This window comes from Balaenoptera borealis (genome assembly GCF_965194805.1).
Source record: "Balaenoptera borealis genome assembly, chromosome: 13".
Taxonomy (NCBI): Eukaryota; Metazoa; Chordata; class Mammalia; order Artiodactyla; family Balaenopteridae; genus Balaenoptera; species Balaenoptera borealis.
Window position 1 is genome coordinate 2,067,630 of NC_138870.1, and position 24,157 is coordinate 2,091,786.

Consider the following 24,157-nt stretch of genomic DNA (forward strand, 5'->3'; position numbering starts at 1 on the left):
CTCTAGTACAGAGGCTGCTTCTGCTACTGTTTATGGCATTAACTTTGTAAGGAAGTTAATTTATTTAGCAAGAGGGAGGCTGTTCTTACTTCACAGTATTTGTTTAGGTTTTCTACTGTTTCCCCCAAAATGTTCATGAGTATTAGTCACGCGTAAAAGAGAAGCTGCTTCCCATCTGCTGTGAACCTTCCAGTATTTGGAGATCATGGGACCACTGATTTGTGAGGTGCAGTTAAACTATGTCACATGAAAAGAACCAGACCAGGGGCCAAAGATAACAATGCTATGTAGACTCTCGGGGGCCAGCGAAGGTTTTGTTTTACAAGATCGTGTCCGTGTTTGGTCAGTGAGGCTGAGGCAGAAGGTGAATGAAAGAACGTTACTTTAAAGGCATTAAAGAACATGCCGGAGGAATGCATTTTTGGTGCAAAGCGTTCCAAATGGGGTAGAAGTACCGGGTCAGCACAGAGCAGCCAGGCGCAGCCTCTTTCCCTCCCAGCTGTGGATGCCAAAGCTGGCCTCGCATCCCCTGCCCTCAGATACCCCGCTTCTCGCATGCCCTTCCTCCTTCCTCCCTCCCTCCCTTCCATCCTTCCTTGGGACCTTTTGAGAGTTCACATGAACCTTAGGTTAAGCAAGATGGATTCGCATCTCTTATAACCGAGCCTACAAATCATTCAAACATGAAAATTGTTTTCACACTTTACGTATTTTGTTTGTAAGGCTGGGGGAGGGGCGTATTTTATGGAAACAGATTGAACCAGGAAACATGACTGTGGCCATGAGAGAGAGAACACCCTCCTCACTAGAGAAGAAAGTGTTTGAACCACACACCTGCGCCTAACCTCCAGCTCTGACATTTCATGCCTTTCACCGTCTAATTGCTTAACTACCTTGAGATCTTTCGGTAGGATAGTAGCTGTGTGTGTGTGCTTACAACCAAATGCCAGTCACCAGTCACCATCCGTGGGGTTGAGCTACAAAAACTGGAACGGGGTAAATAGCACAAGGAATTCTGTATTCGAGCAAAGTCTCAAAAACAAGTGTCTACACCAAACATGTGATCACATGTTCTTGGTCCTTCCACTGGGATTATTATTCCACTCGTTTGAGAAAGACTTCATGAAAAGAATGGGGTTTGAAGGAATTTGGAGATTTTTGGCTTATCCTTAAGTGCCCAGAAGAGGTTTGTGTAATTTACACTGCCAGGTTTCCATGGCTTTCCTAGTGAACAGAGAGAACTTAAATGCCTTCTTTGCTGCCTACTGACTAAAAAAAAATATATTTCCTATCCTTCTGAGAGAAATTACTGAGATTATTTTTAAAGAGAGTGAGGGCGGGATGGGTTGGGGAGCGGGGAGGAGAGCATTACCGAGTCAGACACCCTTATCCTGCCTACATAACTTCACCTATGCAGTTATGTCTTATCTGCTTCCTAACTGTATGGAGATAGGCCTTGTATTTTAAAGTTGCACAAATAGTAGCATGAGTATTGCTAAAAGATTTCAAGCCGAGGCTTCCCTGGTGGCGCAGTGGTTAAGAATCCACCTGCCAATGCAGGGGACACGGGTTTGAGCCCTGGTCCGGGAAGATCCCACATGCCGCGGAGCAACTAAGCCTGTGCGCCACAACTACTGAGCCTGAGCTCTAGAGCCCGCGAGCCACAACTACTGAGACCATGTGCTGCAACTACTGAAGCCTGCACGCCTAGAGCCCGTGCTCCACAACAAGAGAAGCCACCGCAATGAGAAGCCCGTGCACCGCAACAAAGAGTAGCCCCTGGTCGCCACAACTAGAGAAAGCCCGCGCCCAGCAACGAAGACCCAACGCAGCCAAAAATAAAATAAATAAATAAAATAATTTTTAAAAAAAAATTATAGTAATTAAAAAAAAAAGATTGCAAGCCACCTTCATGATTTGGAGTTGAAAGGTATTTGAAGTCAAATATGGAACAAATGACAAATGTCTTAAAAGAAGAGATTTATAGAAATATTTGTTAAAACATAAACTAGAGAGGTAAATCCCCAGAGAACTTCCAGAATGAACTCATACACCATGCTAATGAGAATCAGAGGTTTCCTAATGAAGGCGCATCAAGGACATTTGCCGTTCCCTCTGTGACCCTCTCAACTAGCCTCTTAAAATTTGATCAACTTTGGATTTTGCTGCTAGAGACATTCAAAAAGAAGAAAATATTTGTATCGAATACCATCAGCTTGCTCTCTCTCATGTCTGTTGTACCTACAATATTCAGACATGAAATCTAACATGGAAATTTTGCTTTCCTAATCTTTCTTGCAGAATTAAGAGGGAAATAGAAGATGTTAATAGCTGGTGTTTTAACAGATATGACCAGGCGATGGTACATTGCCTGTTGCCTCAAACATTGCTTTTTTCAACCCCAAATCTCCAAAGCATGATGTAAACCAGGACAGGGCAATTTTAGGCAGAATTTCACAGCTCTGCTATTGAAGTCCTGTGTTCATCAACAGGAAGAAGATTGCCCCCAAACGTGTTCTTAGCGCGGGGAGTCACATGTGGGCATCATTAGGCAGTTCAGGGTCTTCCTATTCTTTGCTCCACTGTGGGGTTTCTTACCTCCAAGAGTGATGTAGGAACAGCTGAGCTGAGCCTCACGCACCACAGTGCCCTTAAAGCCCACCTGGATCTCGGCGGGGCGGCTGGGCAGTGGCCGGTACCCAGGCGTGGTGGGTGGGAGGAAGGCTCGCAGCATGGCGGGTCCCGGGGCACTCAGAACATCTCTGCTGGTCCCGTCTCGGCGCTCCGCGAGGCTGTGCCCCGTGTCAGGTGACGGCGATCCCTCCAAGTTTGAGAATGCCAGAACCACGCCACCTTCTCCGGTCCTTTTCAACCTGGCCTTCTTCTTTCTTCCCTGCGGCGCCCGCTGCCCGCCCAGGCCGGCCTCGCCCCGTGGCCGCCCAGGAAAACTGGGGGTGAGACATGAGGGTTCTGTCCACCCATCAGCACCTCACCTCCCTGATGGTGACAGGCTCTGGTTTGCATGGTCACCACCAGCTGCTCCAGTGCCCCTCGTTCAGGACAGAGATAGGCTCGTCCCGGCTGGGAACGTGCGCCTGAGAGGCGGGAGCCGCGGTGGAATGTGGCCCTCTCTGTGAAACTATTTTAAGGAGAAAAAGTTAGGCCCAGTTCTACTCGTTATCTTGCCTTGCTCTCAGGAGCCAGGACTGTTGGTAAATCTGTTTCTCCTCCTTGACTATTTAAATTGTACATTCAAACTGCATATTAACTGGGGTGAAAAGAACTGTTTCAAAATGACCCCATTTTAATTTTAGAGTCACGTCGCTTTAGAGATAAACGGTCAGGTCCTAAGGAAATCTCCACAACGTCTCAGTGAGGCTGCAGACCCAGCCTTCCCTTCCTCCCCTGCAACACCTGAAAGATGTGTTCACAGTATCTTCCCCCTGCATCTGCATTTCAGTTTCTCGTAGTAATAACATCGTCAAACCACTTTTCTATTTATACCAGCAGTTTCCTTGGCATCCAGTCCTTATGAGAACCTAGTTCCTTATGTCAAATGCCACAAATGTGTAACATCCCCCAAAAGTGGCACCCAAAATATTTCTACTTATATGTTCTACTGAAGAGACACAAATGGCTGTTCTTCCCCTGCTAGTGGGCTTCGAATTTCTTAGTTGTGTGTTTCTCTCCCCTGTTACCTCTTTCCTGCTTTGATAATTTTGGAAAATTCCATCTCCAAGGAAAGGAGGTTTTCACTCTAACCAAAGAATAGAGCAGGATCCTGGTTTTGTAACGAGGATTAAAGCCTCCAAAACATACAACGTCTTCAGATTTTTTAGTCGCTGAATGTCGGTGATCCGATCCACTCTCGCTCAGGGAGCACAGAGCAGGTGGGTCGGCGTGTGGGAAGCTGTTGGGGCAGCTGGCGCTGGGGATTAGGGTTGATGGACCGGGAACAGCCTGGAATCAAGTTCTCAGAGACTCGCTTAATGATCTTGAGATGAAAGAATTTCTTTTTGATATTAAGGCTCTCAGCGCATAGGCTTTAGAACTCAGACGTCTTTTTTCCAGAGTATCCATGTATCAAAGAGGAGTATGTGTGTGTATTTCTAAGAGGACACAATGGTTCCATCAAGAAAAAGCTGCCCCCCTCCCCCTGCACACGCAGGTAAGATAAAGATTCCTGGTGCACGCATCACACAAGGAGTTGACGCCATTGCCCCCTATTGGCAAGTTGATAGTTCAAATTTATAGGGTCCTTTTAAAGACATCTGCTTAACACAGCACTAAAACGACATCTCCTGTACCCTTTGATTTCTGAATATTGACTAACAAGAAGCAGAAACGCCCACCAAGTCATTGGTCAGGTGAGTGGGGGGAAAAGTTGTCAAAATATCACAGCTGTTTTAATGACCAAATTATATTCATATAATTAAATATTTTGTAAGTTTAAATTTTAAAAATAATTTCTTTTAAAAATATGTTGGTTTTCATTGCCCTGTCATAACATGGCAGCTATTTCAGTGAAGTTTTTTTTAACATGTATATATAGTTAGTGTATTGTTTATATGATTAATACCACCAGATCCTCAACTAGATATTTATAAATGTATTTTGGACCTGTTTAGCCTTTGCTATAAAAATGACCTAGACAGGCACATATTAAGGTATACAATTTGTTTGAAAATTGTTAAATCAATCAATAGCAGCTATATTATGCCACATTGTTCTTTCACTACTAAATCATTCAGTCAGAGTTGTACCTCATCTTTCAACAGTTGTAAATATTACGTGCAGACACTTTGGAGTCGGAGATTTATTACTGAATTTTGTTTTTCCTGCACCGTGTCCTCACTTAGGGCTTTCAAAGCCAATCTTGCAGTTACTAACACCTTCCTGGGAGAAGGGGAAGGGAGGGAGGCTTCCAGGCCTAATTTGTGCTTCAGGTTTCCGATACTTAACAAAGAAGATGGAGTGTGTGTGAGTGTGTGCCGGGCCTGTGGCGGCAGTGATGTTTCAGAGCTGGAGCTTAGAGTCGAGGCTCGTTTTCAGTCTGTTCATGCATTTAAGAAGCATTCGCCACGTGCCTGTTGTGTTCAGGTGCTGTATTTTTAAGGACAACATACTTCAGTGTGTGTCTGTGTGTGTGTGCACATGTGTGTGTTCTCTGTGGGCCTAAAAAGCCCCAGTGCGAGGTTTTCAAGCTTGAACTCCAGTGGCTGGTTTCATTTATTCAAGAAGTATGTATTTCCCTCAAGATGGAAAGTGAATTTCTTTCCATTTTGTAGTTTTGAAGATGCTCATAATTGGTTTGATGTGTTTTTTGCAGTGTCCATTTATGGAATTTGGTTTTACGACAAGGAAGAATGCCAAAGAATTGCAGAGCTTATGAAAAAGTAAGTGCTGCGGGCTGAGTATTTGTCAGGACCTGGTGCTTTGTATTTCTAAGTGTACGTAGCTACACTGTAATCTAAACAGGGCACGTCTCTGACTGCAGTCCTTTTCACCATGGTTAGGAACACATTCACTATTACTTAATAAATGAAAAATAAACATAAATGACAATGTTTTACATTTCCACTAGGTAAGATTTATTATGTAGAAGGGTTCCCCTCATTTTTTTTCTGCACGTGTGAAGAATCTGTAATATGAATTTTTCCAGATGGCAGTTTTCCTTAATATTATCCTCCTTTGTAAATTAGCAGCTTTTTCCCTTGAAAAGTTATCAGTATATCTCAGTGAAGAGAACATTCAGAGCCCTTCTAAAAGGCTGCTCCAGATTCTCTGGGGTGCCCACATCCTTCCTGCCCTGAAGTCTGCCCGTGGGGCTCAGACCTCCCTCCCTTCTGACCCTGCGAGGGCTTCGGAGAGTCTGTATTTTCAGTTCCTTTGGGAGTATCTGAGCTAATACTAGTTTAGTGATCAGTAGACAGCCCCTCTCTCTGTCTCTGTCTCTCTCTCTCTGTTACTAGTCTCTTTTTTTGTTAATCTCACGAGGCCCTGTGATTCACCCCAGTCTGCACTGGGGGAAACTGAAATGACTGTCTGCCTGTCCCGCTCTTGCCCCCCTGAGGACCCTGAGAGGAGGCCCGGGTCAGTGTGCTGTCTCCTCTGGGATCCATCAACCCCTTTCACCGGTTCTTGAGCCCCAGGCCTGCTCACTGGGAGGCAGTTATTTCCCTGCGCTTATGAAGATGGTTTAGAGCCTCAGAAGGAAATGAGTTTCCTGCACATGCTGGATCTGACCCAGGACTGGACTCGGCCGAACACAGGGTCTGGCCGCCACCAGCGCAGATTCGACAGAGCAGCTCCGTCTGCAAAAGAACCATTTTTCAATTTTAAATCCCGGGTCAAGGAAATGGCTAAAAAGTGACCCCAAAATATGGAATGTGGGGAGTACTTTTTTATAAATAAGATTGATTTCTGAAAAGCCTAGCTTGTGAGAGCCAATTTCAGGTAACCGGCTCAAGCTGCAGGTGGTGATTAAGTGTGTTCAAACTGGTATTTACCACCATAACAGCGAGTTCCTAGAACACCCATGTTATTGTAAACTGTGCAATGGATGATAATAGCAGGATTTCATGCAGATTAAAAAACACCCTGTTGCCCAGCCAAGAGGCCGCGTAAAGATTGTCAGATTCCCCGGTGATTCCTTCGCAGCTGGGGCTGGGAACTGATCGCTGGTGAGCAACAAGCCGCCGATGTGTGTGGATTCCCTGCCTGTCCTCACTTAGAACTGAACGTCTCACTGAGTCCTCAGGTCTCCTTCCCCGTAAACTTCGCGGCAATTATGAAGGCGCGTGAGCTGCGGTCAGAGCCCACGCGGGGAGCAGTATTCCTCTCAGCCTCGCTGTAGCACGGAGGAGCGATCTGGCCTCCCTTCTGTGTTGTTTTCAGGAAAACAGACGGCGCTGCTCACTGCTCTGTTTTCGTACCCCTCTCCTGGGGTGGAATCTTCGCTCTGTTTCTAAACCACAGGATTCGAGGGGCTGGAATCAGTCGCGCTTTGACTTCAAGGCCCTTTGGAACCAGGGGCAGACGCCCGATTTGCCATGCGGTTTGCCCAGGGTTTGAGAACCCTAAATTGGGTTTCTTCAGCGACACATGAGTCCTTTCTACTGCTCTCAGTGAGGAGTTGGCACACTTTTTCTGAGAAAGACCAGTAGTGAATACTTTCGGCCTTGCAAGGCTAACCGGTCTCCATCCCAGCTGCTCAGCCCTGCCCTGGCTGTGTGACAGCTGCCACAGGCCATGCATCATTAACTTTCTGTACAAAACAGCCCCAGGCGGGGGTGGCCCACCCCACTCTAGAGGTGTACGTGTGGTCAGTGTACTCAGGACCTCAACTCCCATTTTTCTTCTTTCGGTTCCAGCAGTCTTATGTCTAACATGATTATAACAAGATAAAAACAACTGGGTGAGAACTGGATAGTTGCAAAAACCGGTTGTGTTGAATTGGCTTTTCTGGTGTGGATTTCCCTTCTGATTTTCTAGCCTCGCTCAGTACGAGCAGTTGAAAGCCCACCGTGGAGCGGTAGTGGGAGCGTCCCCCGTGAGCCTCAGCTCGGGAGAGGGCAAGGAGGCAGACATCTTGCGCATGCTCTCCAAGGCCAAGGACGAATACACAAAGGTGAGTCCTGTCTCCCTGTGATGCATACTTGCTTAAGTTCCACGGTGGGGACCTGCGCACTGAGACGGACTTGGTGCCGTTCCTTCCGTCAAACAGAAGTGCAGGAGAAATGCAATCTTTATTGGCTTTTAGTAGGCTGAAGACTGTTTGCTTTTAAGTGGATTCAAAGGCAGCCCAAGAAATCAGTAACCTTCGTATATACAAATAGTCTCCAATAAGAAGACCCCATTGACAGTAGCAACAAATTAATATAAAATTCTTTGGGATAAAATTAACAAGAAATGAGCATAACCTATGTGGAATAATCATGGCTATCCTTGGTGGTACTAGGGCACTAGCAGTAGGAAGGACGTCCAACCCCCTTCCTCTGAAAATTGGCGGTCGGTGGAAAGAATTAAGCATTTATCCTGCCTGGCCAGGGGCACCGGATAATCCAGGTTGATGCGGGAAAGGCCTTCTCCACCACAGAGCTCCAGCTGTTAAATGTGGACGGAATGACAGAGCCTAAAGCCCTGGTGGAGTAACTGAGTCAGGCACAGATCATCAGTAATATTAGTGCTGTGAGAAAGGCGGACGGAAACCTGACCACGGGCGGGTCGGGCGGCCGCGCACAGCGGCTGAACGTCAAGTACGCGGCACGCCTGGAAGTGTTCCTGCCAGAAGAGCTGATCCTGAACCTAAGTCTTGAGCACTAACAGAAAATGACAGGGGAGGGGAACAGGGCAGGTAGAAAACAAGTTAAATGACACCAGGAAGCAGTCAGAAGGGCCGTGTGCGGCGTGGGTTCCTCGGGGACAGCCTGCCAGGCTTCTGCACATGCCTTGGAGGCGGGGCCAGAGGCTGCACTACTGGAGACAGACACCCCCGCGGGCGTCTCTGTGCGAGTCCCGCAGGTGGTCAGCGCTGCCCACCCGAGGGCTTGTTGAACGAATGTGAACAAAGCACGGTTTCACCCGCCCGCCCTGTCACGGCCCCGACCCAGTTGCTTTCTCCCCAGCTTCGGCCAGTAACAGCGAGCTCTGGATCCGCTTTTTATTTGATTTGATTCTTCAACAGCCGTGAAAAAATGTCCCAGTGACTTAATTATACTTTACTAATTGTACTATGTCAGGCACAGTGAAGATTCACCTTAAAGGCGCCATTTTTGCCCTCAAGGAACTTAGGTTCTGTGACAACGGCATAACAGTGGCCAGTATAGATAAGAAATGCAAACGCTGAAGAAAAATTTTCTTTCTTCTCCCTCCCTCCTCCCAACACACAGACACATACGCAAACACACATACTGTATTGTTTCTATTTTATGATGTTTTGACTTGTTAAAAGTCTGGTTGGGGAGAGATTGTCCCTCCCCAACCAGCCAGTTCTCGGAGATACCAGAGGCCTAGCCAGGAGGGTGCCTGTGACCGGGAGACCCAGCCCTGTCTGCCCGCCTACCCCGGGGCGAGAGTCCTCCACCCCCGTCGTATCAGGGCCACTCCTGTCATCTGGAGCCCCTGAAATGATTCAAACACGCCAGTCCTAAAGTGCAGAGGCCCCGGCAAAGGCTGCAGCCTTGGTTCTGCCCTCGCTCCTGCTTCCTGCCCGCCCATCACGAGGCACCCCCTGCAACAGGGGGCCCTGCGGGGCTGCGGAGCCTCTGTCTCCAGGCCCGGGGGTGGGAGCGGGAGATGTACTGCTCCCTGAGCCTCTGAACGCAGAGCTCACGCACACTCAGAAGCACCGGTGCCCGGCCCTGGGGACTGGCTTCAGGCCATCACTTTGTACTGTACCCACAACTTGCAGTGTTTCCCTATTTTGTTTGCCCTTCAGAATCTACATCTCCTTCAAGGCCCAGGAAGAATGCCACTTCTTACACGGAGTTTTCCCAGATCTCTTCATTCAGGTTGATTGTCCCTTCCACTGCACTCACCAGTGTGTTACTCTTTAGAATGTGTTTTGTTCTTCCTCATTTGTTACACTCACGGCAGCCTCTCCCGCTGCGCATAAACTTGTTGAGGTCGAAACAACGTTCTATCCGGTTGTGACAGTGTTGACATGAAGGGAAGACAGAGGTCTAATCAGTGTGCAGACTCTGCTTTTCTGTAAATTCAAATTCATGTCATATGCATAATGTTCATCGCTCCAACTGTGCGATAAATAACAGAAGAAGCTCTTCCTTCTGCCGTCACAGGCCAGGTACCGTCACATCCCGTCCAGAAGCGCCTGCACGGTCCTGTGGCCCCTGGTCCACATCCTGCTCGCTTTCTCACCGCCCAGAGTGTAAGCCCCGGGCCGCTCCGAGCGCCCTGCCACGCGGTCTCGGGTGACCCTTCCCGCCTCGCTGCCTCGTGCTCCCGCTGCCCCTGCGGGCGTTGGGAGCTCCTCCCAAACACAGTGACAGTGTTGCTTCCTGAGAGTGCCTTCCTGCCTCTCCGCAGGCCGGCCCTCTCCTCCCGTACTTACCTGGCAACAGGTTACGTCTCTGAAGGCTTACTTCCCGTGTTCCTTGTCCCTCGTATGGTTTCTGATCTGCCCACTGGGTGTATTTGCCCCCGAGGAGTCCCCTTGTGTGAGGAAGCCCTGCTTTATCCTTGCCTTACGCTGTGTCATCTGCTCTCCCAACACATACGGACACGCCAGACGATGTGGGGATCAGGAGTGGACCGGGCCCCAGGTGCAGGAAAGGGACATGGAAACACAGTCTTTCCTCAGGATTCTTGCTGCGAGGAAGTGGATTTCCTGTTACTGGAGGTTTTCAAGAAGAGACAGAATGATGAATACCAGGCACGTTACAGAAGAACTTCACGGCTCTGGATGCGTATTAACCGAATGACCTCTGAGGGCCTCTCCAACTCTAAACCTCGTAAATGTGTGAAAATCCCAAAAAGTAAGAGGAGGAAACATTTTGAGCTGGAGGAAGATGATATCGATAAAGTGAAGCCTGGTGACACCAGACACGACTTTTTATGCAAAGTTAATAAAGTAATTTAAAAACCTTGTTTTGGCCGATATTTTATGTTTTCTCCCCGAAGAAACAACTTTCTGTGAATGTGCTGTGAAGCAGCAGTGCTGTGACTCTGAGCTGCCTCCTCCCGGTTAGGCACGGGGCTGGGGTGCCGGTGAGTGGGGGAAGCAGCCGGGCCAGAGCGGTCTTGGGCCGCGGGGCTACGTGCTGAGCCTTCAGAAGTGGACTGTTTTGAAGAATACGTTTATACATGTGTAACTGAATCACTTTGTTGTACACCTAAAGCTAACACAACATTGCAAGTCAACGATACTGCAAAAAGGAAAAGAAAAGAGAAGAATAAGTGGACTGTTTCGTATTTAAGACTATTTCGTGTTTTGTGGCCTAAGGCAAGAATGAATAGTTGTCCTCTAGCTATGGCTCTGACTTATTTATGAAATTAAAGAAATTACTGTGTCTTTTGATGTTCACTGAGAAAATTCAAGAGTACAAGAAAGAAAATAAAACTACCCATAATCCTACCACTCAGAGATGTCTACTTTAAGCACTTCTAGTGTACTTTCCCCCAGACTCTTCTCCCCTCGTGGACACATGAGTTTGTGTGATAAAACGGGCTCATGTGACATTGTTGTTAAGGCCTTGGGTACTCTGTCAAGAATCCACTATACTTTCTCCAACTCTGCATGTTTTTCCAAGTAGTTTAAAGTGTTTGGGTCGAGAGAGGCATAGAAAGTTAAACAAGTGGAAAACGAGCTGCAGACTGTCGAGATCAGTGGTGTTTCGTTCTGGGCACTTTTTACATGACAGTGAAGCCTCATTGGTAGGTCGCCCGTCCTAGTGACACAGAAAGCAGCTTCTGGCCATTTTCCTCGGAGGGAGCTGCCTGCGGCCCACATGCATGGGTACACAGTGAAGCAGTTTGCAACCCAGGGTCCCTGCGCACAGACAGGGCCACTCGCGGAAGTGAGCCGAGCGGCCACTTTCTCTGCGCGGCCAGCCGGCGGTAAAGGCTTTTCACGCCAACATTTTATCAGTGACTGTATGAGGCTACCCTCTTGTCTTGCGTTGGTGATCCACATCTTAGAACCCAGGCCAGTGGGTCCTGCAGCCATCATTCACCTAAGAAGAATTAGAAATGACATTTGGACTTCCCTGGTGGTGAAGTGGTTGGGAATCCGCCTGCCAATGCAGGGGACACGGGTTTGATCCCTGGTCTGGGAAGATCCCACAAAAAAAAAAAACAACAAAAAAACAACAAAAAAAGAAATGACATTTTATGACTCATAAAGTGATTTCACGTGCCATTCAATACTAGTGCCAAATATACAAATTATTGGCAGAAAATAATTAGTCCTTTGTGCAGTTAACTTTATAAACCTAAGTGAGCATGGTGGTAATCGGCCCCAGGCCCCTACATCCTTGAGTAGAAAATACAGCCAATAGCCATAAAGCACACTGGGAACCGTGGGGACCCCAGGGACAAGGTTGTATTCGCAGCCACTCCACCTCCGTATGGTGAGGTGTGTCCTGGCCCGAGGGCGCAACTCTGCAGCTGAAACTAACAATGCTGCGGGGTCCATAGTGCAGAAGGCCGCGTTTTACAGTGAGTTTTATTTGGTGTTTCAACAAGGGAAACCCAGACATCACTGCTGTGCCCTCTCTGTTACGAATCCTACTGTGTGAGTGATCGCATGGTTGGTTAGATTAATGTGTGATAATGACTCAGGGTTTGAAACGATGAGGCTTGTCTCTCGTCTCTTTCTCTGTGAAATTCTAATTTGTAGCGAGCGGCTCCGAGCACTGGGATTTGAATTACTCTGTTTGTGCAAAAAGCCATTTGTTAAATAAAGATGACGTTAGTAATTTTTAAATCAGCGGTTTGGGTCAGCTTGACTTTTGGGTTTGTCGACTACAAAGGGCTGGTCGCTGTGAGGACGCAGTGCTGCAGCCTTCAGTCAACTGCCAGCCGCGCGCAGAACCCTCCCGCGGCCCAGACACGGCACCGAGGGGGTGCTGCCTCCACCGTCTATCCCGGAAGGGCAGGCGGGAGGCTGCGGCTGCTTCCCGGTGACCCGCGGCCTTTCAGGCATCCGGGCGTCTCAGGGCCTCCAGGTCCTGCAGGCCGACCTAATACTTTAGGGCACGGAATTGCACAAACTAAGAAAAATTCGACCTGAATTTGACTTATACTCAAACGTAGCTCATATCAGAGGAGAGTAAGGGATTTTCCTTTGTACATGGAGATCTATTTTTTTTTAAGTACCAACTAGATAAAATAAAGAGCAAGAAGATGCGTTCTTTTTAAAAGATTAAAGCTTCTTTTACACCAAAAATGAGGTTCTTCTTTCCATTTCAGTGTAAAGCCTGTCCTGAGCCCAAACAGATCAGCAGCTCGTCCGCCATCTACGACAACCCCAATCTCATCAAGCCGATTCCGGTGAAGCCCAGTGGGAGCCGGCAGCAGCGCGGCCCTCGGCCCAGCCAGGTGCACAGCCCTCTGCGCTCCGCCGGGGCCTCTGTGGGGCTCCTGAGGGACCTTGGCCCGGAGCACGGTCAAGGCGGGGCCGATGCTCTGCAGGTGCCCTAAGGTCAATCCAGGAAAGAGAGATTTCAAAGTAGAGCTTTTGTCATTATTAATAATTTACTCTTCCTAGAAGGGGGTTGCAGTTTTTCCTTTTGGCATTTCCCTTACTCTGTGCTAATCCCTTGTGGACTTGAACTCCTTAGAGGATAACGTATTCTAAAAAGACAGCAACCTAATATCATGTCAGAGCTGACGGGACCGTTACACGTCGGGCTGTATTCTTCCGAGGTGGAAAGCTGGTGTGCCACGGCCCCCTGAGGGAGCCACGGCCCCCTGAGGGAGCCACGGCCCACGCGCCCCCGTGGTGCCAGGTCCGGGGCCAGGCGCTGTGTGTGTATATGGGATTCCTGGTCTAAGGACTGGTGTCAAACCCCCCTTTAGAACCCATGGCTTGTCATTGTTTTTGCATCTAAGATATAAGCATGACAGCAGTTTCTGTATGAGCATATATATTTTTCAGAAGAGTCCAGCATTAGCAAAATTGCTAATCTGCAAGTCCCATCACTGAGTGTGGCTGCTTCCGGTTCTTATGGTTATTCCTCACTAAAGGTTTTTTTTAAAGGGAATTGGTTTAAATCAATTTCAAAAAAAAAAAAGAACATGGAGACCAAAAACATAAAGACTGTCTAATGCAAGTCTTATATTGAATTTTGTAAAAAACATAAGTCTTTTCTAATTATCTTTTAGCTTTTATTATAAGTTTGCTTTTCATGGACATTTTTTATTTTAAGAGAGAAACCGGAATATGTTGACTTTAGGAGAATCTCATGTTTTCTTAGCCCAGCAAGAGAGAAAGCAGCAGGGAGACGCCAGATGACAAGGGCAGGAAGGAAGCGGGTTGGTTACCAGCCACGGCGGCGCAGGGGGGGCAGGGATTGGGGTGTTACGCATCTGACGGGTTGTTATTGCTACTGTTACGTAGTTGGAAGGATCAAGTTAGACTAAATGACTTAGGTTTCTTTCAGCCCTCAATTTCTGTAGTTCTGTGGATACTACCAGGAATTCTGAAAACCTCACATTTCTGCGTATCCTCAGTGTCTTCCTGTACTTTGCAGGGATAGATGGGCTTCCTGTTGAAGAGATCATTTGCCTTTTAGTGTCTGTAGCTTTGTGCCACAGTGGTCCCCAGCCTGTGAACCCCAGGCCCAGCAAGGACCATGTGCCTGTTCATCAATCAGCAGATACTGATCGTATAACAGCCGTCTTGGGGGTGGGAGGGAGAAGGCTGTGAAAATTGTTGACATTATAAAGGAGGTCCCAAATGTGTAGAGTTTGTTGTCACTAAGCTTCTTCATCCTTTCTAATTGACTCTTTGTAAATAGAAGAAATCATCGGGTAGGTAAGTTATGTCTCACTGCCCCCCATATAACCCAATTACATGTGGCCCCATTTTCAGACGTGGTTATTTGTTCCAGACCTTAGACCCTGAACCCCAACACCTGTCCTTGACGGCTCTCTTCGGGAAGCAGGACAAAGCTACGTGTCAGGAAGCCGCGGGGCCTCCAAAGACCCTCCACCAGCAGCAGCAAGAGAAGCTTCCGATTCGGCAGGGGGTCGTCCGCTCCCTGTCCTACGAGGAACCCCGCAGACGCTCGCCCCCGGTCGACAAGCAGCTCTGTCCCGCCATTCAGAAGCTCCTGGTGGGGAGCGCAGACCTGCAGCCGCTGGCAGAGCTGCCCGAGAGCTGGCCCTGCAGAGACGCCGCCCGGCCAGGGTCTCCCCGCGGCCCCGAGGTCTCCCGCCGCGTGCACGGTGCCCCCAGGACTCAGAACGCGCCGGACCGGCTCCAGAGCATTCCCGGGGCGCCGGCACCAGCCGCCTCGGCCGCCACCCTCCCGCCGCAGACGCCGGGGCCCCGGGCACTGCCGAGGCCAGCGCCCCCCGGCCCTGGGCCCGGCCGTCAGCCCCCGGGGCCCAGCGAGGTCTCCCCGCGGGAGCTGCTGTGGAAGCTGCAGGCGGTGCAGCAGGAGCAGCAGTTGCCGGCGCCCGGCCGCCCCGCCCTGGCGGCCAAGTTCCCCGCGGCCACCCCGCGTGCCCGAGCACGGAACCCCCTGGAGTCCTGGACGGACCAGACCCCCAGCGCGGAGCAGCAGGCCCCCCTCCTGCAGGTAGGTGCTGCCGACCGGGAGGTGTTGCCGTGGCGCGGGGTCGGCGGGACGTTCCGTGCAGGCCGCGGGCCTTAGCCCCGTCTGCGCATCGCGTCCCCGCCTTCGCCGCCTGCCTGGAAGGGGATCTGGCCTTGGCCCAGCAGTCTGGGAGCTCCTCCCTTCAGAGAGGCTTCACTCCTACAGTTAAGCCTTCACGCGACGAGGTTTGACGTGGCCGTGGGAAAAACCCAAATCTTTGACCTCGGAAACCTAGGGTCTGAAATCATTTGAAATCAGTCCGGGGATGCCAGACACCTGACCTCGTCTGGTTATTTCGGTCCACAGTAAATTATTGTGTGTTCATTATCCAGGCCGTGCTTACAAGCACTGAGTGCGTGCCCCGCCCCTGCTGCACGTGGTACATGGAGATGAGGAGCTGGGTGCCCTGTCCCTGCGGACGCCGCAGCCCGTGGGCGCTTGAGGTCAGCAGAAAAGCAGGTCACTGACCCCGGAAGGTGCAGCCTCCTTGTCTGTCTGAGCGGGTGTAGCTTAATGAGGGTCAGGAGAGGTAGAAGGCTCTCTCCCTGCCCGCGACATACACACTGGTTGCCAGAGAGGGGAAATGTTGTAATTCTTAGAAATGTTCTGTCCTCCCAGGGAAGATGGTTCTCTATAGTCACTAATAACTTAGAACAGTGAGAAAACCGAAAGCTTTTCCATTTTTTCACTGCCTATGGGTAACATCTGGAGATCAGATGGATTTTTTTTTTTCCATTTGGATTGGTACAAATTCACTGAAAATGCATTGGGTTTAAAAATTAGGAAGTTCTCCCTATTTATGACGTTGGTCCTTCTGTCGTGTTTTGGCAAGTAGCTTACGACAGTGCCTCAGAAATCTCTCACTTTTTGGAACAAAGACCATCGGTGTGGAGCACAGTCTTCGTGTATGTAAGACTGTGAGTCAGAGTGTTCTTGCCTGGTACTGATGAAAATCTCAGATCTGAGTTCCTGCTGCCCTGGAGACACGGCTGTACCCTGCCCTCGTCCTCACTTCACTGTCACATTGCCCCCCTCCTTCTGCTTTTTCCCCTGCGGATCTAGATTAGACCCTAGGAAGTCGGGGCTAATCGTTGCCCATCCCCAGCTGCAGGCAGGTCCCCTTCCAGTGCTCGCGAGGTGCGGGGCCGCGGTGCTCTTGTGACTGCCTGCGAAGCCACCGCTCCTCGCGACGGCGCACAGGGACGGTTAAGCAGACCACCCGCCCTCCTCCAGGCTACTTGGTGCCCAAGACGACGCCCAGGGAGCTTCTGAAACCACGGCTGGCCCTGTGCCTGGTCTCATGAGCCCCTGGGCCTCAGGAGGCTAACAGTAGCACCCTTCCCTCTCACCTGAGCTGGGGACAAGTGAGAGGTGGCTGTAAGCATCAGGTGGGTCAGCTGTCGCCTGCACAACTGGAAACACTATTGGGACCCCTGGTTTTAGGCCTGGTGGCCAAGACAGGCGGACAGACCCGCCCAGACGGATGGCCACCTGCACGCCTGCAGGAGTGGCCCCAGGGCTGCCCCCGAGACCCGAGCACGGAGAGTCAAGAGGTGGGGTGGACGGTGACCCCGCCGCCTGCCCGCCCCGCCGCACCAGGCGAGGGGGCAGGCAGTGGCCGGTGGGTCCCTCACGGCGGAAGCTCGGGGCTGCAGCCGGGCAGGGACGCAGACGGACAGCCCCGGCCGAAAGGCTGGGGTCCTGACCTGTGTCCCCAGGCGATGACAGGAAGCCGGAGAAAGGAGGTGCTGCTCAGAGCGCGAGCTTTGCCTGCCATGGGGACCATAGTCAGGACAGCAGGCGCCGGCCGCCGGTGCCCTGGAGGGAGGAGCGGGCAGATGGAGACTGGCCTCCCGTCGCCCGCAGCCATGGACGGTTAACACTGAACCCGCTGTGTCCTCCGCGCCCTCTGCACTCGCCCCGTGCGCGAGCCGCCCTCACCCGCCCACCCGTTGGCCCGTTTCCCACCCGCAGGTCCTCTCGCCCCGGCGCGCCCCACCCGCCGCAGGCCTATCTCCGCTCATGTCGCCACTGGTGTTCGCGCAGCCCCCCTGGGCCCCGCCGCCAGAGAGGGGCAGCGGGCTCTTGCCCCCGGGAAGCCAGGACCCAGCGGCCACCCCCAGCGGCCCCCTCCTGCCCCTGCGGACGCCGGAGCCCCCCAGGACGCCGGGCCGTGCCCTGACCAAGCCGCAGCTCCAGGAGGCCCTGCTGCACCTCGTCCAGGTAGGAGGGCGCCGCCTCCCTCCTCATCGGCCTTTGCCAGCGGCCTGCTGCCCTGCTGGTGCCTGTGCCCGCTTCCCGCTCCCCAAGGGTGAGAGGGCGCGGCAGCAGCTCACCCCGAGACCAGCGCTTCTGCGTGCGTCTCAGAGGCCCAGCGTGGCTCTGGGCGTTGTGATTTGCAGGGCTAAGTCCTCAAGTGCCACCCGGCAGAAGAGGCGGAGGCGAAGCCGCCCCTGGGAGGGTCCCCGGTCTGTGGGGCCGTCGGGAGCCAGAGGGCAGTGGGGGGAGGGCGGCCCTGAGCCCGCGGCAGCGTCCAGGCCGTTCCCCGGGGAGGACGCAGCTGGGGCGGCAGGAGTGGCCGTGACGACCGTGGCATGTTTCATAGATGACCTTGAGACCCGCCAGTGAGGAGAGGCTGGGGTGGCTTCCTCGGGCCCCTGTGAAGTAATAAGGGCGGTGACGCTTGTACAGAGCTCTGGGCCGGGCACGGTGTTAGAGACCAGCACGCCGAGGCTGAGGGCCCGGCCTGAGGTCGCCAGCCAGTCAATAGCAGAGCCGGGGCCGCGGCCCTCCCCACCGCGCGACGGGCCGGGAGATGGCAAAGCCCACCGCTAACGCGAGACGGGCCTTGCAAAGTGCAGGGCGCTCACCCAGGCGGGCCGCAGCCTCCGCCGCTCACGTTCCGAGGTACCTTTCTCGCAGACAGTCCGTAAGGTTTTTGTGGTACTTTGCTTGAGTGTCAGGCGACCTTGAGAGCGGCCGGCACGTTTGCTCTGTCTCATCCTACTCAAACAGACAGTAGTCGCCGTTGGTAAGAATGTTTTTTTGAAGGTAACAGATTTTAGAGAGAAGGAAGGGAATGGGGCCAGAAATCAGCATCTGAGTGTGAAAGCAGAGTAGCAATCTGCCAAAGACGGACGAGAAATGACCGCACCTTGCTAATTCATAAATAAGGGTGTTTTCCACCTTTTCTAGAAGCCGTTCATGAGAAGTTCGTGAGGACTTAGGTAGGACATCTGTAAGCTCCTTTTCTGTGAGCAATAAACAAAAACCTTGAATGTAAAAGTTCCACATTTTTTTCTGGCTTATTCCATTTAATAACACTGTTCCAAAGATCTCTGTGCAGTAATGGGGAGCCCTAAAGTCTGGAGCAGCCCCTGGACCTCGCTCGTTAGAGACCATATGTCCGTTCCCTCCACCCGGCCTGCGTTTCACGTTCCCCGTGCTCTAGACGGCGTCTTCCCCATGAGCTGCTGGGAGTCACTCAGGCATTCAGCTTTGCTCTCTGCCTGCTGTTAGGACACAGGCTCGTGCTCGGAGACTTTGCAGGAAAGCCAGGGTAGCCTGGTTCCAGGCCGAGCGGGAGTGTGAAACGTGGGTGAATCGCCAGAGCGATAAAGGACGGGGTGGGAGGGAGCCGTCTCCAACACCAGAAACAGAGAAAACCACCGATGGGACCGTGGCTCCCTCGGCCCCGAGAGTGGCAGGAGGGGCCCAGAGCCCGCAGTCTCACCGCTGCCGGCTTGCCAAGGCCAGAGCTTTCCGTAGCTAACGGGGGTGGTGCAGGGGGGTGGAGATGCACTGGCTCTGGCAGGGTACCAGCCAAGCACATTGCCAGTGAAGTCTTAACGCCCAACAACGAAGGCACCCCTTGTGGGCGACTCGGGGGCCTCTCAGAGCCACCAGTGACCTCCCAGCCAGGCTCAGAGGACTGAGCTGGGTTATGTCCTCCCCGTGCAGCCTCCCGGGGGCCCCAGGTCTCTCCACACAGGAGGCCAGGCTTCTCAGGAGCCGGCCCGCTCCGTGCTGCCCCGAGGCTGGTGCCCGCCTGAGCTGCAGGCCACGAGCACCTGCTGTGTCCCAGGCTGGCCACCGAGGACCGGCAGCTGACCCTTCTGGCCCGGCTGCAGCCCCACTGACTGTTCAGCTTAAAAACTAGCCGCTGTGAGCACGCGCAGGTGGAGGGGAGCATCCTAGGATCAGGTGCCCGTTCAGCCCCAAGACACAGAAAGCCTCTCGTTTCTGCCAACCAAATCACATCCCCCTGGGGCTTTTGATTTTTGTTTTCCAGAATGACGACAACTTCTTAAATATAATCTACGAAGCTTATCTCTTCAGCATGACACAAGCGGCCATGAAAAAGACTCTGTGAAAGCAAAACATTTTAAGACTGATCTCCAAGGCCCTCCGGCTCAAGGTTCTTTCATGTCAAATGTTGTTTCCCTAAATGTTTCTGCCTTTTTTAAAAAGTATGTATCATATGAAGTAAAATGCTTCAGGCTTTTTTCAGTCGCGCAGTTTTTTCATTACATTCTTCAGTGCACCTGGTACCAAGAATTGAGTGGGTAGGAAAAGTCCTTTGCTCATATCACATGGTAAACACACAGCTGAAATGATTTTTTCTTACATGTACTGGGCCATTTCTAGATGAGTTGCCTCTCTGTGGGAAGGGCTGTTCTGGGAATGTGGTTTCTTTCTTATTAGCAGTCCCGGTTATTTCTGGAACTCGGAGAACGCGCCGACCGCCAGGTGGCAGTGTCAGCCCGTGACCACTGACGCGCCCCGCCAGCCTCTTCCAGACAAAGTAAACCTTTCCTTTGTAAACATCCGTTGGGCCTTCGAAGGGAAATGATCTCTAAAGATATTTATCGCCAGTCCCCAGGGGGGAGTTGTTTAGGGGTCCACAAATGGCCCAGATTTCCAGCAACACCGCGTCTGTCCGCTCCTTCCGGCAGAAGCCTGCCTGCTTCCAAAGGAACGTTTCATCATTTTCAGCAAAACGTGCTGAGAGGAAGGTCACAGAAGATTCTGAGGCCGGTCCTTAGCCTCTGTGGGGAGGCAGTGGAGTGCGGGCACGACAGCAAGGATTCTTGAGGTCGTGGAGCGGACTGACGACTCGTGTTCACAGAGACGAGGGCCTGCTCTCCCCCAAGCCCGCCCCCCGCTTGAGTCGGCCCCGGAATTGGTCCCTGCTGCGCACTGGAGATAAAGTGAGCTTTGTGTTTCTATAGCCCTGTTTATTCTTGGACCATAAAAAGATCTCTAGAGGCCCACACAGGAGCCGGGCCTTGTTCTCCTTTCAGGGGTCACAAAGGAGGCGGGGCAGGAGGTTTCCTCACAGCTTCTGATGCCCAGACCTGAACTGGAAGCTCAGACCTGGGGTAGGCGCGTAACCAGGCGAGGGCGGGCGGGGAGCGCCTCCCCTCCGCCCGCCCGCAGAAGAGCGCCTTCCCTTCGAGGAGGGGCCCACCCTGCCGGCCGCCCTGAGGCCGGGGTGCGGGGCTGCTGTTCCCTCCTGAGTCAGGAAGGGACGCTTCCCTCTGCTTCTCCGTCTCCTACAGCGCCTAACGCCCTGACAGACCACAGAATCCCCAAAGCTCGTCATCGCGTGTGCAGCGTTTCAGGGCTCTTACGGGGAGTGTGGGGCAAGGGGAGACACACGGCCCCGTTGCCCCGCATCGGTGACGCTCACCTCGGCGGCACACACTCAAACCGGAGCAAAATCCACCGTCTCCCAGACCGCGGGCGACCTTTAAAACCCGCGGGCACGTCTTTGATCTGAATTACACGTTGAGGGTGGCTTCTCCAGCTGGGGAGAAATGAATCCCACTGAAAATTCTTCTCATATATTTGTGGTAGCAAGTGGCTAATTTCTGAAATATGTATTTCTTTACTTGATTGTTATATAAATAAAATAGAAATCTCAGTTGCAGCACCTACTGTGAAAAGGGGGCCGTGCACTGTGGCTGGAGGGGCCCCCCGTGCCCGGTGTGGTCAGACCCACACCGCAGGCTTCACTGGGCCTTTCTAGGTCAGCACCACAGTGGTCTGTTTTGAAAACAAATGCTCCATCCTTTACTGGAATCAACCACTTTGAAAGTGACAGGCCCGGTTTGTTCAGACCAAAGACTGAGCCCCCTTTCAAAGGGCTCAGAGATGAAGAGCTGATTTCCTCTGTGTGGGAAGCAGGTGGGAGCTGCTTTGTCCAACGACCTTTCTCTGGAGGGTCCGGGAAATGGATTGCAGTGTTATCTAAGCACCCAGGACTAGATCTCACATGTAAACTCACTTTGCTTTTTCCCACCTCACCCCAAATTCTGAGACCATCCTGGACGCCCTCCTCCATGTCGCTGGCTTCCGGCAGCAGCTTGAAGCCAATTGAATTCCAAGGGCAAGGAAGCCTGAGATGGGTCCCTGGGCAGTGTTATCCCGGGCACTGGATTTCAACCCTGGAGAAGTGACCCAAGTCGGTTCTGCCTGGTGCAGGGACAGAACACGGGGCCTTGGTCAGGCGGACTTGCCCTCACGTCCTGGACGAGGGACCTCGTCTGAGATGCTGTTCTTTCATCTGTAAACGAAAGCAGCGCGCAGCTCTCGGGTCCTCACAGGGATTAGATGGGAGCCATGGAGGGAAATGGCTCCTCGGGCTGAGAGGCTCCGGCTCCATCCTGCCCGACGGGGCTCCCGCTGGGGCGAGGCCCGCGGCGGCCGGAGCGCCCTCGCCTGCCGCCCACAGGACACCGCTGCACCCTCTTCTCCCTCACTCCTTTATGGATGATGGGGGACAGTGCCCCTCACCCCTTCCCTCCAGGGGAGGCGCCCTGAGCTCCTCAAGACACACACGTCAGTCCGAGTAACCCAGGGCCTTGCCCTCCGCCGGAGGAGGAGGTGCTGTCAGGCCCTGCAGTCCTGGACGGTCCCTGCAGAGACACGCGCTCTCATCTCCCCATTCAGAGGGTGAGAACCCTCGTCAGCACCCTCAGGAACCTCCCGTGCCCCAAGCCTGTGACTCCCACCCACCCTTTCCCCAGGCGGCTGGCGGAGACTCCAGGCTGGGTGCCGCGTCGCTTGCATCTCAGACACTGGTCACGGCCCGCGGGTCCTGGCCCAGGACAGGCAGGAGTGCGGTCTCTTCTCCTGAAGGGGACGTGCACGTCAGAGGACACACGTCCTGCAGAGGAAGTTCCAGCCGCTGACCAGCCCCAGCCAGAGGACACATCAGCAGACACCGTGAAGACCGGTGTCCCTGGTGTGTGGCCCCAGGGACGGGAGCTGTCACGTCAGGTCCAGGCCTCTGAATGCCAGGCTGCACGTGTCCGGCAGGATGTCACCCAGACGCAGGCGGGAGAGGAGCCTAGGACTGACCCCCGCCCCCCGCCCCGGGTACAGCGTCGGGCACGATGTCTCCACAGCCCAGCTGCTCGCTCCCACCAACAAAAGAGCCACCTGCCTTTCCACCTGCTGCTCCGTTCAGACCCGTGCCTCCTCCTCTCTTTTCAAAGAAATCAGGTGCTTCCAGGCTTTGGAGCTTGGAGCCGTCTTTGAGGTCACACGTGTCGTCTGCAGCCGGCAGGCGGGAGCAGCTCTGCATCGTGGAAAGTTGTCGGCTACAGATGGGTGCATCTCTCCGGCATGTTGCTGGATGCTTGGTTTTCACGTGTCAGCTCCTCAGCACCCACCTCTCGTACAATTAGCGGGGTGAGAGAGGCGGTTACAAATACTTGGTATATTTAACTCAACCTTGAGTATCTCAATAGATTTCCACCAAACTGAGTTATGAGTAATGCCTCCTAACAGAGCCTTGAGAAAAGCACACAGAGAAAACCTGTGTGTGCAGACTGTGGCCTTACAACACCGCGGGGCGGTTGAAAGCAGGGCACTGCCGACCGTTCCCCTGGCGGCGGCTCTGAGCGCTGGCACAGCTGCCTCCTGGGCGAGGTAACTGGGGGCACAGCGGGAGGAAGTAGAGAATGTTCTAGACGGCAAGAGAGAGGTGGGCGACCGGCAGGCGTGAGCCGGAGTCTAAAAGACTGGGAGCACCAACCTCCTGGGTGCAAGTCAAGGTGGGGCTTCCCCGAGGTTGGCAGGTGCTGGACGGACACTGGAGCAGGTGGCGGGACCTCCCGGCTCAGGGTGCTGGGCCGCGAGGCCTGGGCCTGGAGGACGAGGTCCCAGCCAGCTGTGCCCACACGCGAGTCTGGAAGGCGTAACCCGACACCTGGCTGGGAGGCGACGCCTGCCGTGGCATTTCTCTGCACAACCCATCTACCGGCTCCACGGACCGGGCAGCGCCCAGGCGGCCACACTCTGTCTCCCGTGATGACCAGCCCTCGGGGTCAAGGAGATCTGGGCTCTCCTCCCAGCCCCCGGGTCCTCCCTCGACTGTAAGCCCCGGGGAAAAGCCGTTCCCCGCGTGTCTGTCGTGGGAACGGAGAAGTCGTCGCTGGGCCGGAGCCCGCCAGTGTCCCGGCGGTGTCCCCTGCTGGATGGCGGCCTGGGTGTGCCATGGGCGGGAGGGTGGTGCCCTTTGCGCCAGCAGCTGGGGTGGCGCCTCCCAGCCCGTCTTGGTTGCCTTCCTGGCTCTGCCATAAATCCGTGCAGAAATCTCTTTTCTATGTTGTGCCCACAGCGCTTTCCAGGCTTGTAAGCTCCTTAAGTTTCGTTCCCTGCTGTGTACGTGTCAGTCGGCCCTGCGTGTCCAGAAGCTAAGAAACTGGCGCCACGGGAAACCCATGCCTGACACGCCGAGTGGACAGGCTGCGCTGCCGGTGAGAGGCCCAGCCCAGGGCGGGTGTCTGCGTCCTGCCGGAGCCGCGTCTCCTCCAGGCCCCTCCAGCCGGACCCTCGCCTCCCACCCATCACTGCAGGGCGGG

At 53.1% G+C, this 24,157-nt stretch overlaps 2 protein-coding genes across 7 annotated transcripts in view; one reads left to right on the forward strand and one right to left on the reverse strand.

Annotated features, from left to right (window-relative positions):
* CACNA1C (calcium voltage-gated channel subunit alpha1 C) overlaps positions 1-5,323 on the reverse strand; it is a 556,614-nt gene extending 551,291 nt beyond the window's left edge. For both annotated transcript variants that reach the window (XM_082350478.1, XM_082350477.1), the window contains exon 1: positions 2,599-5,323. In XM_082350478.1, coding sequence (XP_082206604.1) covers positions 2,599-2,734 — 136 coding nt within the window. In that variant the 5' untranslated portion in view covers positions 2,735-5,323. The remainder of the gene's footprint in view (positions 1-2,598) is intronic.
* DCP1B (decapping mRNA 1B) overlaps positions 1-19,793 on the forward strand; it is a 53,698-nt gene extending 33,905 nt beyond the window's left edge. Inside the window, exons 4-10 of one of the 5 annotated variants that reach the window (XM_082350495.1) lie at positions 5,330-5,396; positions 7,495-7,630; positions 12,931-13,059; positions 14,574-15,266; positions 15,617-15,727; positions 17,259-17,507; positions 19,576-19,793. In XM_082350495.1, coding sequence (XP_082206621.1) covers positions 5,330-5,396; positions 7,495-7,630; positions 12,931-13,059; positions 14,574-15,266; positions 15,617-15,727; positions 17,259-17,507; positions 19,576-19,656 — 1,466 coding nt within the window. In that variant the 3' untranslated portion in view covers positions 19,657-19,793. The other 4 variants (XM_082350497.1, XM_082350498.1, XM_082350496.1 and 1 more) reach the window with 4 other exon arrangements.
* The last annotated feature ends 4,364 nt before the right edge of the window (positions 19,794-24,157 follow it).